Source organism: Theropithecus gelada, chromosome 15 (genome assembly GCF_003255815.1).
Source record: "Theropithecus gelada isolate Dixy chromosome 15, Tgel_1.0, whole genome shotgun sequence".
Lineage (NCBI taxonomy): Eukaryota > Metazoa > Chordata > Mammalia > Primates > Cercopithecidae > Theropithecus > Theropithecus gelada.
In genome coordinates this window covers 26,689,483-26,704,686 of record NC_037683.1, presented here as the reverse complement: position 1 = coordinate 26,704,686, position 15,204 = coordinate 26,689,483, and the positions used below count along the sequence as shown (strand labels likewise).

General features: G+C 49.4%; 1 protein-coding gene across 3 annotated transcripts in view; it reads right to left on the bottom strand.

Moving 5' to 3' along the window:
* The window catches only part of WHRN (whirlin), a 103,260-nt gene that overhangs the window by 20,770 nt on the left and 67,286 nt on the right, over positions 1 to 15,204 (bottom strand). For all 3 annotated transcript variants that reach the window (XM_025360430.1, XM_025360431.1, XM_025360432.1), the window contains exons 4-7: positions 4,299 to 4,501; positions 3,053 to 3,089; positions 2,400 to 2,612; positions 1,380 to 1,589 (exon numbers count right to left, since the gene is read on the bottom strand). In XM_025360430.1, the coding sequence (XP_025216215.1) occupies positions 1,380 to 1,589; positions 2,400 to 2,612; positions 3,053 to 3,089; positions 4,299 to 4,501 (663 nt within the window). The remainder of the gene's footprint in view (positions 1 to 1,379; positions 1,590 to 2,399; positions 2,613 to 3,052; positions 3,090 to 4,298; positions 4,502 to 15,204) is intronic.

The following is a 15,204-nucleotide window of genomic DNA, read 5'->3' as shown; positions in this document are numbered from 1 at the left end:
TAGAGGTAAAAGAGTATAAAAGAATCACCTTCAGAAACCTAGAACCCCAGGGCTAAAGAAAAGTCACACTAGGAGTTCGAGTTTGCAAAAGAGAGGGGTGCATGCTCCCGGGCCATTTCCTGGTGGCTGCAAGCTCATCCTCACTCATTAACCACCTGTGTCTGCAACCCTGGCCACCACTGCACACTGCTGAGCTTCTACTCTCCCATTTAACAAGACAGCTAACACTGTATCTGCCTCCAGTCTGAGATTCCTCCAGAAAGAGCTCTCAGTTCAGCATCTGGGAGCAACTGCCTGCTTAAGAAACATTACTCTCCCCACTCCCTTTCCATAGAAGAGTGGTGATGAATGACCTCAAGGTGAGAAACAAGGGCACAGAGGAGAGTATGGGGTCAAGCCAGCTCTCCTGACCTCCAGCCCCGACTCTTCCACTGCATGGACCTAATAACCAGTTGTTTCCCAAGACAGGTAACAAGGCATATCCTCCTGTCCCTTCCTTGCAAAGGCCTCCTGGGATTCATTTGCCTCCAGGCATCCAGGGGGGCAGAACCATACCCTGAGATAGCCAGATGCTTTGCTAGGGGGCTGGTGAGTCTACAAGAAAGTCACACTGGGGCCAGGCACAGTGGCTCACACCTGTAATCCCAGCACTTTCGGAGGCCGAGGTGGGCGGATCTCCTGTTGTCAGCAGTTCGAGACCAGCCTGGCCAACATGGCAAAACCCCGTCTCTACCAAAAAATACAAAAATTAGCTGGTCGTGGTGGTAGGCACCTGTAATCCCAGCTACTCAAGAGGCTGAAGCAGGAGAATTGCTTGACCTGGGGAGGTGGAGGTTGCAGTGAGCCAAGATTGCGCCCCTGAACTCCAGCCTATGTGACAGAGCAAGACACCATCTCAGAAAAAAAAAAAAAAAAAAAAGTAAAACTGGGCTTGGGCTCCAGAGACAAAAGGGTGGCCTCTTGAGGAAAATAAAAATCACAGTCCAAGTTACCACGCCCACTACCATCTACTGAGTGCCCAGCGGGAGTGGGCACCATGCCAGAGGCATTCCCAAGGATTCTAATGATCTTTTTCTATTTGCCTAATTACCTACTTTTTTTTTCACCTTTCTTCCCCAGCTTCCCAGACTGCAAGCCCCAGGAGGCAGGGCCACATCTCTCCTGTTCACCTGTTGTCCCCGAGAGCCCATGCCTGGCATGCAGTAGACGTTCAACAACTATTAGGTTATTACAGATGAAGAAACTGAGGCTCAGAGAGGCAAGGCACACCGCTGGTAAGTGGTGGTGCTGGGATTCGAACTCGAGCTGGTCTCACTCCAAAGCCAGCATCTTAACTCTGCCTTGGCTACTAAGCCAGGATCAAGGCAGGGGAAGCTCACCCTGGCCGAGCTGACGGTGGTGGAGGTGCCGTGGCTGGCTGTGGATGAACCCGTGTCACTGTAGGAGACCATGGAGTAGGTGTCCCCAGCCCCAGGGCCTGGGGGCTGCCGCGCCTTCATGGACTCAATCTCACGCCTCAGCACCAGGTGGTCGAAGCGTTCTAGGTCTTGCGGGGAAATGGTGCCTCTCACCTCAGAGAGGAGTGAGAACTGGAGGCAGGGACAAAAGGGGCACTCAGCAGGGAGCGCTACCAGAAGGTGGAACAGGGGTCCTGCTACCCCCAAAGGACTGGCATGCAAACGTGACCCTGCCTCCCCTCCTTAACTGTCTGGCTCCCCAGTGCTCTCAAGAGAAAGGCCAAACACTGTCACCTGGACACCGGGCCTAACATCATCTGACTCCTGCTTCCCTGTCACCTTCTCGGCAAGCACACGTGGCTGTGACTCCCTGGACACACTATAACATTTCAAGCCACGAAGCCTCTGGCTGTCCGTCCCTTCCACCCAGAATACCCTTTCCAATACTCGTCTCCAAATCCTATTTCCTCTGTTAAGTCTTCCGAAACATAACCCCTCCCAGTGGATTTCACCACCTCTTCCTTTGTACGGTTTCTGGACCTCAAACAGCTTGGAGCAGCGTTCTCAAAGCTGGTGGCACAGCACAGTCACCTGGAGGGCTTGTGAAGATGACTGACGGCTGGCTCCCATCCCCAGATATGAGGTGTTAACCAGCCTAGGATGGGGCCCGAGCATCGCTTTTAAGAGCAATCCAGGTGATTCTATGCACTCAGCGTTGGAAGCCACTGCGACAGGGCCCCTGTCACAGGGTGCTTTAAATGTCTGTTTCCCCCAGGAGTCTGTGAGCTTCCCAGGGGTGGGAGGCTGCCTCAGTCCCAGGTCTCTGCCCAGGGTTCAGTTCAGGCCTGACCCCTTGTAGGTTCTCAGCAAAGGAGCGGGGGCAGGGCAGGATGCAGAGCCCCGGAAACGCTGAAGCCAGTTGGGAGGCACGGTGCGGGTCACCTTGGCATGGGTGTTGAGCAGCTCGAACAGGGCCATGACGAGGGCCTCCACGGAGACGCTGCCACCACGGTACTCATCCAGGTAGTAGGCCATGGTGGCGCGCTCCTGCTCGTTCAGCAGGTGCCGAGCCTGCTCCTCCAGCAGCACGCGTGTCTGGTTCCCCAGGCTGCTCAGGGTCACCTGGGAGCCGGCTGGGCCCTTGTAAAATCCTGGCTGCAAGACAGAAAGACAGAAGCCCAGGAATTCTGAGCTGTTGTAGAGCTGAGTGGCCATGCCACTCCCCCTCTGCCCTTCCATCCCGTCTAAGTGTGGTGTCTCATTTGTTACTCTCGCTCATAACCTCCAGTACCTTGCCTTGATAGTACTATCTTTCTTAATTAGAATTTGTTTTGTCTTTACACCTCCTTCGCTGAGTATAACCTGCATGAGGGCAGGGACCTGGTCTGCTCTGTTCACTGCCATCAACCCTGGTGCCAGGGTGGTGCCCAGAACCTAGCAGTCAGTCATAGATAAGTGGGATGGGGGGTGGGCAGATAAGGGGCTGCCCAGTCAGAATGAGGAAGTGTAAGCCACTCGGCACCCTCTGGCTGGCCAGACCTCCTCACTCAGGGAGCTGTGAGGAAGCAGAGGATACCCCTTAGAGGATGCCCTACCTTGTTTATTCCTTCTGTTGTGAGATCGCCAAGAAACCTGTGGGGAAAGACACACGTCTCCAGTTGTGCATCTGAGCAGATCAAATGGGCGTGGGCAAGGGACAGGGTGACTTGGGGCAGGAACAGCAAAGCTTCGAGAGAACCATACATCGTGGCCGCCACTCGCTGCCAGTTCAGTCTGGGGGCTACTCAGGGGTAAATGAAACTCTGGACAGACTGGCAGCTTCCAGTCTCCCAATCAGCAGTGTGGACGGCACCTCCAAAACCACCCAGGGTGGGCTCTTGAGTCGTTGCCAACCCCGCAGGACTAGGCAGGTAACACAAGGAGTGGAGGGAAGAAATAGTGATTGACTGGCAACCTCAGGGTCAGGCCAACCCTCAGGAGCTTAGGGGCCAGTGAACTGGAGATCCCAGATGCAACTCGCAGGTGCGGCTCAGCTCCAGCCCATGTGGGCTCAGGCTGCCAGACTTCCTGATTTTAAGAAGCATCCAGAAATCCAGTTTTTTTATAGAAAACCTGGTGTCTTTATAGATGTTGGCAGGTAACTTTAAAAATGTTTAATACTAATCAGGTGAAAGGAAGGGAAGGGGGAGACACACACACACAGAGATACACATACACACACACACACACACACACACACACAGAGAGAGAGAGAGAGAGAGAGAGAGAGAGAGAGAGAGAGAGAGATGATCTGTGGTGTATTTGGCCAGGGGGCCACTGGGCTAAGATTTCTGATGAAGATCAAAAGGTGGCACATTACATTGTTGGCAACTATGCAGACACCTGGCAACTGGATCTTCATTTATGACTTTAAGACCCTCTCACCCAGATTTGTTCATAGGCTCCAGCGTGGTGGCCTCTGGCCAAATACCCCCCAAAGCATCTCTCTCTTTCCCTCTCCCTCCCTCTCTTTCACCTGCACAGATAGATATGGGATGAGGGCAGGGTTATGGTCCCCACTTTTTAGAGGAAGCAATTAAGGTCTGAAGAATGAGTTAAGTAATTTGCCTGGGGACAAATAAAGAATGAGACAATTGGATGTGTATTTCAGCTTTCCGTGGGGAAACTGAGGCCAAGAGAGGAGAGGGATGTGCCCAGGTCATGTCCTGCCAGTGGAGGGCCCTGGTGTGGGGACTGCAGGCTGAGAGGAGAGCCAGGGCGGTGGAGGGATGGGAAGTGGCTATCACTGGCTTTCAGAAATGGCCTGGGGTCTGGAGATCGGAGCGAGCAGAGTGGCCAGACCCTGCCGAGTTTGCCATGGTCTCCCCGATCCGGGAACTGGCGATCCACTTGGTCTCGTCCACAGTGGTGCGGGCGTGGGGCAGCCTTCCGACGTCCTTCACTGTCAGGATGAGGTGCCGAGATGACTTAAGCAGCCTGACCGCCTCATCGTGTAGGATGTTGAGAAAGCTCCGCCCATTCACTTCCAGAATCTGGTCCCCAACCTGCCAAGACCACCACACAACACAGTCACCTGGGCTGTTTGCAGGATTCACGCTAGGGACTTCACAGCCCAGATCCCAGTTCTCCTCTGGGCCAGCCTGCCAAGGAGGTCATCCAGGATCAGAGAGGATGTGCGGATGCCTGAGGGTCACACAGCAAGTCAACAGCAGTGCTGGCCTTCTGATCCTGACCCAGAGTCCATGCTCTTGTCATTAAAAGGGGGCACATCCCCATGACTCAGCAATGGCTTTGAGGGGTGGGTGGGTCTACGATGACATTCCCAAGGATCCCCTTATAGAAACAACAGTCATCTCAGGGCCAAGGTGGGGGTGAAGCTGGGGTAGGATGAGGCAAGCCATGAAGGCGGACATCCGTAATTTTCCTCCTACATTTTTACATTGTTGAGGTTTTTACCTCAACCACGCATTCTTACATTACCTTAAAATGTAAACAACACTTTAATCTACTAAAAGAAACAGCAATAAATGAGAAAACTAGCTTTCTGTTAAAGCAGTACATATGGCTTAGATTCTTACAACGACGCAGCTTTATTTTGTAATTAAAAAAAATATTTCTGGCAGATACAGTGGCTCATGCCTGTAATCCCAGAGCTTTGGAAGAATGAGGTGGGAGGACTGCTTAAGCCCAGTAGTTGCAGACCAGCCTGGGCAATAATGAGACTATTATTATTATTAAAAATAATAATAATAGTGAGGCACAGTGGTGTGTGCCTGTAGTCCTTAGCTACTCGGGAGTCTGAGGCAGGAGGATCGCTTGAGTCCAGGAGTTCGAGGCTGTGGTGAACTCCGATTGCACCACCATACTCCAGCCTGGACAACTGAGCAAGATCCTCTCTCTTAAAAAAATTACTTTTAATGAAGGAATTTAAAAATAGAGGCAAAAATAAAACTAACCTTCCAATAAAAACAAATATGTGACAAAAATAGAAGGGGCTGAAAGGGAAGATGCTGCAGGGTATGATGGGACCGCACCTTTAAACTCGGGGTTCCTTTCAGAAATGGGTCAACTGATGTCCAAGGATGGGAAAGGGCTGCCCAGGGTCACGTGCTACTGAGGCCTTGAAGGGCAGCCTCGTAATGCTGGTTATTTTTGGCTGTTTTTCCTTCTCCCCAGTTTCCCGGCCTGCTGAGAGCACATAATCAACTCCCCTAGGTTTAGCCAGCATTTTTCAAAGATTTGGAAAAGGTAAGACAAATGCGAGCTTGGGAGAAAAGAAGATGGGATGACAAAACTGAGTATCAAAACCCTGCTCCCCAGTTCCCTGCCTTTTCTTGAATGCCTCACCCCAGTTGGGAGTTTCCAGTGTAGAAAGTGGTTACAAAGACAGACTTGACCTCTCCCCTCTGCACCAGCTTTGACATGCTCAGGGGAGGCTTGCTGCCTCTGCCTCCGTGACCCTAAAAGAGTGGGGTCTGTGCTGCATTTCAAGCATTCACTACCATTTACTGCATGCCTACTGTGCGCTGGGATGCTTGCACTGAGCAGGATAACCTGTTCCTGTTCCATTTAGCTCACGATCAAGGGTGAGCTCAGCTTTGTGTGATGACTGAGTTTCCCCTCAGCCTCTCCACACTGTCTCCCCAGGGCCCAGCACACAGTAGGAATTCAATTAAAAAGATCATCAGATGAGGCCGGGCATTGCGGCTCATGCCTGTAATTCCAGCACTTTGGGAGGCTGAGGTGGGCAGATCACTTGAGGTCAGGAGTTCGAGACCAGCCTGGCCAATGTGGCAAAACGCCATCTCTACTAAAAGTACAAAAATTAGCCCAGCGAGGTGGTGCGCCTGTAGTCCCAGCTGCTCGGGAGGCTGAGGCGGGAGGATCGCTTGAACCTCGGAGGCAGAGACCGCAGTGAGCCGACATTGTGCCACTGCACTTCAGCCTGGCTGGGTGACAGAGCAAGACTCTGTCTTAAAAAAAAAAAAAAAATCAGATTAATAAAAAGACACGCATTTCCGTCCATTCCAACTCTAGGACCATCTCTGCTGCAGCTCAGAGATGTACATTACACCAGCCTTCTTTGTCTCTTTATGTGTTTTCTCCTTATCGCCAACATCCTATACAGTAGGTATCATGGCTCTCCATTTCACTAGAGAGGAAACTGAGGCTCAGAAAGGTTAAGTACATAGTTTGTGGTCACAGTGCTACTGAAAAGGAGTGCGGATTTGCATACCCAGGTCAGGCCAGCCCCAAGGCCCCTCTGCTTTCTACTACTGGGCTGCTGCCCAGAGCGCTGTTTGGGGACCATGTGATATCGCTTCAAATCCAGCGTGTCCAAAGCTACTGCGCTGTCATCCTTTCCCTGCCTGTAGCAGCCAGATCTGAAAACTTCATCCCATCATCAACTCCACCTTTACCCCCCTGAGCAGATCCTTCAGCAAACCCCGTCCTCCACCCCCATCAGCCCCCTGACCTGGGTTCCTACCTGCTCCCTCCCACATTCCCGAGCTGGCATCCTCCTCACTGTGCATTTACATCTAAACTGGCCACAGACATAGTACCAGATTAATTTCCTTTTTTTTTTTTTTTTCTTGGAGACTGAGTCTCCCTCTGTTACCAGGCTGGAGTGCAGTGGCGCAATCTTGGCTCACTGCAACCTCCACCTCCTGGGTTCAAGCAATTCTCCTGCCTCAGCTTCCTGAGTAGCTGGGACTACAGGCGCATACCACCATGCCCAGCTAACTTTTTGTATTTTAGCAGAGACGGGGTTTTGCCATGTTGCCCAGACTGGTCTCAAACTCCTGTGCTCAGGCGATCCACCTGGTTGGCCTCCCAAAGTGCTGGGATTACAGGCGTGAGCCACCGTGCCCCACCAGTGTCAGATTAATTTCATCAACTTTTTGTTTTGATGACATCTCTCCCTGCTTAAACACCTCTCATGACCCCTCACAGTCTAGAAGGAAGCAAAGCAAAGCACTATGATTAAGGGTTTCAAAGACAATCAGACCTGGGTTCAAATCCTAACTCTACCACAAGGCCCCACAAAACCCACAATAGCTTTTGTGCCTCACTTTCATTGGGAGTAAAAAGGGAGTCCTAGCCCAGGGTTGTCCTTCTCCAAATATCTATAGTCAGCAGCATCTCAATGCCACATGCTTTCACAATGTCCCCAGCAATATCTGCAATTCTCTTTCTCCCTTTCTATGTCTCTGAGCTCCCTGGTTGAGAAGCCAGGGCCCTTGAGAACTTAGGCAACCCCGGTTGGTCTCCCCGTAAAGAGCTTGAGACAAGACCCAACACCTGGCTCAGGGCTTGGTACCCAGCAGGCACTCAGTCAGTGCTTATGCATGCAGGTGTGGATACTCCCCATCCCTATCTCACCTCTGCAGCTCCCTCCTCCCCTCTCTCTCCCAGCTGGCTTTCTCTGACGCTAAGAGGCAGAGCTGTGCAGCTCTCCCAGGTACTCAGGCCTCACTGAGAGTGAGGAGAAACTCGTTCCTGCTGGGCTCGCTGGCACCCAACTTGCTAAACCACCTCCCCATGTGGCAGCTCCACCTCTCATCTCTGCCGGGCAGGAATCTTCTCCACTTCCACCTGCTGCTCTGAGCTGGAGCTGGCTGCACTCTTCATTGTGGAAGTGCTTTGTTTCCTTAAGTATCCCGCTCAATAGCTTTCGCTTTCATTGCGCTAAGGGAATCAATTTTAATCTTTCCTTTAACATACTTTATTTCATCCCTGCAGTTTAATTAAAGGAACTGGCATCCAAGAGACCAGCTATGTAAGGGCATCCCTCTGTATGTAAGCCTCTTCCTATGGGTCCAGGCCAGGAGGGCAGTGAGGGGAGGTGACAACTCAATTCCATGAGCATCCACCTGGCCTTCTATGAGGCTGGGGGAAGATTGCTGGATAAAATATAGCATGCCCAGTTAAACTTGAATTTCAGATAAACAAATGCTTTAAAAATATATGTATGTCCCAAATATTGCATAGGGCATATATATACTGAAAACATTTTATTCATTGTTTATCTGCACTCGAATTTAAATGATCATCCTGTATTTTTATTACTGAAAATCTAGCCACCCTGGGGTGAAGTTATCAGTCACCTCTGGGGCCTGCGGCTTTTGAGGGGGCTGATTTAGTGTTGTGGCTTCCAAACTTAGGTCACTTCCCTCACCCTGAGCCTGGCACCTGGCACTTATGCAACCTGAGTCCCGGGAATTACCCAGCATCCCACTTACTTCAGCCTCATCCTAGGCGTTAATAAGCGTGAAATCCCAGGTTGGCTGTGCTAGTCATATTGTCCTCATGCCCGTTAAGTAAATACCTCCCTACCAGATTTGAAGAGGCAGCACGGATTCCTGTGCAATCCGGCTAGGGAACGGCTGTGAAATGGGAGTCACACTTGGGAAACCCTGATGTACTGGGGCATGTAAGCCCATCTTCCCAATCTCTTTTCAATCCTCTCCTGTTTCTTCTTCCTCCAGAGCCTGTGTTCAAACCAAAGTGCTAGGTGGGACCGGCTTCAGGGTCTCCACGGGGCCCTCCGCAGCATCTGAGTTGGTTTTGAGTGGCTCCCATTTCTCTGTGTCCAGCTCGCTCCCTTTTCCTCTACTTGTTGGAAAGCTTCCCCAGGTCTAGGAGCCCTGTCAGAAGAGCAGTCTACATGCTCACTGTGATGTAGAGTCCACAAACCATTTTCAACCAAGTCTGGTGTCTTCCCTGCTGCTAGTGTCCTAGTGTCACCCATGTGGCCAGTGGAGTGTGGAGTCCCATCCCTACACTGCAGCCTCTAGTTTTAAAGCCAGGCAACCATGACATAGCAGCTGAGTGGTCCCACACAGCTCTCAAGTACAACCTGAGTCTCAGTTTTGTCATCTGTAAGGTGGGAACCACCAGTTCCCAGGTAGCTGTGAGAATCAAATGGGACCACCCTGCACAGAGCCTGAGACACGTGAGGCTCTCCACGGCTTCTCATGCGCTTCTCTTCCAAATGGAGGAGACAGGTTCAGAAATGTTGAGCGACTTGCTCAAGGTCACTGGTCGTACTGGAAGTAAACAAATGAACCAGCCTTTGAGCCCAATCTTCTCATCTTCTTCCTACCACCCTATGCCACCTTCATCCCAGCACAGCACTGGCGTGTGGGAGATACTTAGGAAACGGTGAACAGATGGGGGAACCTGGCCTTCCTCCTCTCTTGGTCTCACTTCTGTTTGCTTCCCCTTTCCCTTTGGTTGGTGTGATGTGATTTTGGAGGCAGCATGTTTAAAGATCTTACTCTCACTCTTTCCCAAAGAAAACTAAGAGCTCTGTTTGTTTGTTCATTGCAATGTGGCTTTTTCCTACCCACCGAAGCCAACTCAGAGTTAGACGGCACAGGAAAATAAAACAGAAAATAGAGGCAAAGATGCTGTATCCATCGGGGCCTTCCAAGGCGTCTCTTATAGATGCAGAGACCGAGGCCCAGAAAGGACAGGGACATGTCTAGGGCCACAAAACTAGGCAATAGCAAAGCCCAGACCCTGGGACAAACCGTGGAAACACTCACATCCCTCCACCAGAGCTCACTGGGACAGGACGTGCTGGAGATACGAGAGACAGGTGCCAAGTGTGATCGAGTGTCTAATATTGCTCAGCTTGCTTGCAGGGCACTGATGAGGAGGACACGGAAGGATAAATGAATAAAGGCAGCTTTATTTCATTTGTCACCATGGGCATCCTATTTGTCACCACTGATGGAGGAGCGAAGGGTGGACCACGGAATGCCCTTCATTTTAAGGCAGAGGAAGGACTCCTCCATCATCCACAGCCCACTGAGCGACTGGCTCATGTTCAGACGCTCTGAGAAGAGCACGGTGGGGCTTCGATAAGGACAGGATACTGATTTCCCTGAAATTGGCCAACCACCAGGAAGCAGAGAATTCACTTCCCTTAGGTCTGGGGCAGGCGCAGGAGCCCCCAGGAGGAGAGGAGGCCCTTGGAACAGCAGAAACACTCAGTAGACCTCGCTGGGTTAACAGTCCCCTCTTAGTCTCTAAGAGACCTGAGGAAAATAATTTCATTGTTCTAAGCCTTCCTTCCCAAAATGGGAACAAGATCACTAACAGCTAGTGTGTTGCGCAAAGTACGCCAGTGGCCATCTGGTGTTGTGTTTCTGAGCACAGACCCAGGAGTCTCTGACTAATTCTACACTCTGCCACTTACTCACTGTGTGACCTTGGGTAATTGACTTCACTTCTCTGTGCCTCAGTTACCTCCTCTGGAAAATGGAGATAACATCAGTACCTGGTTGATAAATGAGTTAATACATTCCCCAGTGTATTGCCAACACTTAAAACATGGTCTGGCACATAATAGGTGCTCAATAAATATTTACCGAATGAACAAGTATGAAGCACATAAACAAGTAGCTAACATACAGCAACTGCATGGGTCTCCACGGGGTCACAATGCAATAAATGCATTTTTGAAAGTCATGCTTATCTCTGAATTCACCAGTTGATCACTCACCAACCAAATCAAGCAATTCTACCTCTAGAGTGTCTCTCAGTGCCACCCCCTACCTTTCCACCTACCTTCCCCAGGGCCCTGCCTTTGGCTTCCACTGACCCACACACGTTGACCACACCCATGAAGCTCATATCGTTAACCCCATTTTACAGATGAGGAAGCTGAGGACAGGAAGTAGAGTAACAAGAGCTGGGATCTGGCCTTCATTCTACCAGCCAGCAAGGCCCCTGCACAAACCAATACCACCTTCTCCTTTAAGAAAAGTTAACCTGCCCTTCTTGTACTTCTTACCCCTCCCAGCCTGGGCTTTAAGCCATGCACTCAGTAGGTGCTGTATTCATGCCCGATGAAGGGAACTGGCAGGAAGAACCTGTGGCAGAATGGCAATAGCTTCAAGCTCCCTCGCCAGAAGTTGTTAGGAGAGAAGCCTGCCAACAACCTGATCCCCAGGCTGAGCTGGGAGACGGGAATCCATCCTCCCAGGCTGCGTGCACCTGCACCAGCCACGCTGGGAAGGCCTGAAAGAAGCCGATTTCAGATTGCCTTCAGCTCCCTCCCAAGCCTGTGTTAAAACGGATCTTACGGCTTCAAGGGAGGACCCTGTTGACTGCAGCATTATCACAAGGAAAATTCAAATTCTATTAAAGAGTTTTATTGCAATTATGAATCTTTAATAGTTTTCCATGTCAGGTATAAAACTTTAATGGGCTGGGTTTTTTTCTTTCATTACAAGTGAGCAATGCAGTTTTAATGAGACATTAGTTTTTCCCAACAGTTCAGAAGTCAGTAAACCTTGTCCATATTTTGAAAAAGAAAATAAAAAGATGCAGGCTATCACGAAGACGGTTCCTGGAGCAAGCTCGGTATGGGCTGGGTCTGGGTGAGCTCTGCACCCAACTCTCTGGTTTAGAGCTCTCACAAGGCAGAACCTAACCAGAAACCCTGTGGATGGATGGACCCGGCAAGGATAAGGCACACTGACTCCCAATATGGTCCATGCTTCCTTCCAGTTCCCTCTTCTGACACTGGCAGATCCATTGTCAGTACCTGCTTACTGTATTCACCACACAGGCAGCTTCAATGAAGGCCTGCTCTAGCCCAGCCATCAATCAAAACTGAGGCCAGAAAGGGAAAAGAACTTGCCCAAGGTCAAACCCGAGTTCTTCCCACAGGAAAATCTGGCTTCCAAAGTAAACTTAGAGAAACTACAGAGGTGAAACACAGAAAGAATAACAACTACCAACCTCCAAGTGCCTCACTTAGGCCAGCTATCTTGTACAGTTTCGCTCTGAACCTAATAGGCACCACCTGAGACATGGAAGGGTCTGTGTTTCATAGATGACAGCAGTGAGGCTCAGAGAGGTGAAGTTACTAGCCCAAGGACACCCAGCAAGGATGTAGCAGAGCAGGATTTGAAGCCAAACCAATTGCTATTCTGAGACCCAGACATGCAGTAATGGAAATGTTCTATAACTAGGTTGTCTAAGAGATTAGCAACTACTATTTAAATTTATAATAAAATTAAAAATTCACTCCCCCAGTCACACAAGTTCCATTTCACTAGCCACATGTGTCTAATGGCGACCATCCTGAACAAGCCTAAACACAGCCCCAGATCAAACCCCTGACCTTCTCCAATTCTTTCCTCCAAGCCTGGTCCCTCTCCAGGGCTCCTCATCTCATTGCTCAATCCTAAAATTCCAAACCCACTGGATCCATCATCAGCCCAGTGGATTTTACCTTCCCTTCCAAAAGAACCCTCCACCTTCACTAACTCCACTCGGATCCCAGCCATCCTCGTCTCTCACCTGGACCATTACCGCAGCCTCCTAAGTGGCCTCCCTGCTTCCACTCTCACCACCCTGCCCAATACTTTCCTTATGCAGAAGACAGATTCATTTAAACTGCAAATCTGATCTTGTCACACCCTCCTTTAAAATTCCCCAGTAGCTTCCAAGCTCCTCTACCTAGCCTGAAAGGGGCCTTAGCTTCCCAACCCATCTCACACCTCCCTCCCCCACTGCTTTTTTCCCAATCCATCCATACTTGCCATCTCTCAGTTCACTCAACAGATGGAGCCCTTTCCCCACTCCAGACCTCGGCACACGCTGTTCCTCTGCCCAAGACATATTTCCCTTTATTCCTCACCTGGATAACGCCTACTGGACGTTCAGGTCTTGGCTCAAATGACACCTCCTCCAAGAAGCCTTCTCCAACTCCAAGGCAGGTATCACTAATCCCCCTCGCCCAGAGCACCCTGCAGCACTCCCCACAGTTTGAGATCATACTAGACTACAGGCAGAGAGTTCAAAGTCAGTGTGCTGCACCCCCCTTGAATGGCACATGGGAAGCACCTGACAAATGCTTGACGGAATCCATGAATGAATGAACAAACAATTAAATCAATGGATGAGCAGGTGTACAAACAACCTAGTCCCCTCCCCATTCTGGTTCCTGCAGACAGGCCAGAGACATTTTCCATTTATGTAAAGGTTGCATTTGACAAGGCCAGGGCATGTAGGCAGGCTGGGTACATGCAGTCCAGCTCTATAGGCTGCAGCAGGGAAGGAGCATTTGATTTTTACGATCAAAGGGAAGACAGAGAAGTAAAAACACAAATCGGTTTTGTTTTTGCTGGAATTACACTCTGGGAAATGGTGTACATTTAATCCAGCCCCTCATTCTGGAAGAAAGAAAATTAGGGTGAGAGGTAGAGGAGGGGTGTCACAGGTCCAAGGCTCCCTGGGCAGCTGGGGCAAAGCTGGCCTAGAACCCAGTCTACCACCTGCTTCAAGCTGCTCTGCAGACCTGCAAGATCAAGTTCTTAAGCTCAAGTCCACAGCCTTCACAGACACAAACAGTGACCAGTTGGAAGATAGGATGGAAGGAAGGGGAAACCTCATTTATAGTAGCAACAGAAGAGAAAAAACTACCAAGGAATAAACTTAACAAGAAATGTACAACACCTATATGAAGAAAACTTCACACACTCCTGAAACACTCTAAATGACTCAACAAATAAAATATCCCCTTTTCTTGGAAAGGGTTCGGCATTATCCAGACATTGGCTCTCTCTCAGCTCACTTACGTACTTAACATTATCCCAACAAAAACATCAACGAGCTTTTGTTAGAAAAGTCAGTAAAAATTCATGGGGAAAAATAAAATTGCACAGGGAAGAGCCTTCGATGCATACTGCTAAGAGGAGGAAGCCAGTCTGAAAAAGCTACACACTGCATGGTTCCAACTATGTGATATTCTGAAACAGGCAAACTGATAGAGACACTGTAAACATGAGTGGTTGCCTGAGGCTGAGGGAAGGATGAGAAGAAGAGCACAGATGATTTTTAGAGGGGTGACACTCTTCTGTATGACACTATACTGTTTGATACATGACACTATGTATCAATCAAAATCCACTGAACTGTGAACTCTTACATAAAGTATGGACTAATAAAAATATTATCGATATTGGCTTATCAACTATAACAAATGTACCTCTTGTACACTAACACGAAATGTTAATAATAGGGGAGAATGTATTTGGGAAGGGTTGGGGCAGAGGAGGTATAATGGGAACTCTGTAGTTCCCACTCAATTTTTCTGTAAACCTAAAACTGCTCTAAAAAAATAAATCTATTGGTCAGGCGCAGTGGCTCACGCCTGTAATCCCAGCACCTTGCGGGGCCAAAGTGGGTGGATCACCTGAGATCAGGAGTTCAAGACCAGCGTGGCCAACACGGTGAAACCCCGTCTCTACCAAAAATACAAAAATTAGCCGGGCATGGTGGTAGGTGCCTGTAATCCCAGCTACTTGGGAGGTGGAGGCAATGGCTTGAACCTGGGAGGCAGAGGCTGTAGTGAGCCAAGACTGCGCCACTGCACTGCAGCCTGGGCGACAGGGTGAGACTCCATCTCAAAACTAATAAACAAATTAAATAAATCTATTAATTTTAAAACATAAAATAATTTTATTATTTAAATATAATAAAAAATAAAAAAAAACTTTTTGTTATTTAAAAATAAAAACAATTGTTTTAAAATCTAAAAGTATAAAATGCAAGAATGGCTATGAAAAACCCTGATAGAGAAAAGCTACTAGACAAGCTACCAGGCACTAAAGCCTGCTCTAAATCCTCCGTAATTACACCAGTGTAGCACTGACTCATGAGTAGACAGACAGACGGCGAAACAGACTAGAAATAGGCCCAAGGACACACAAAATTTTAGTGT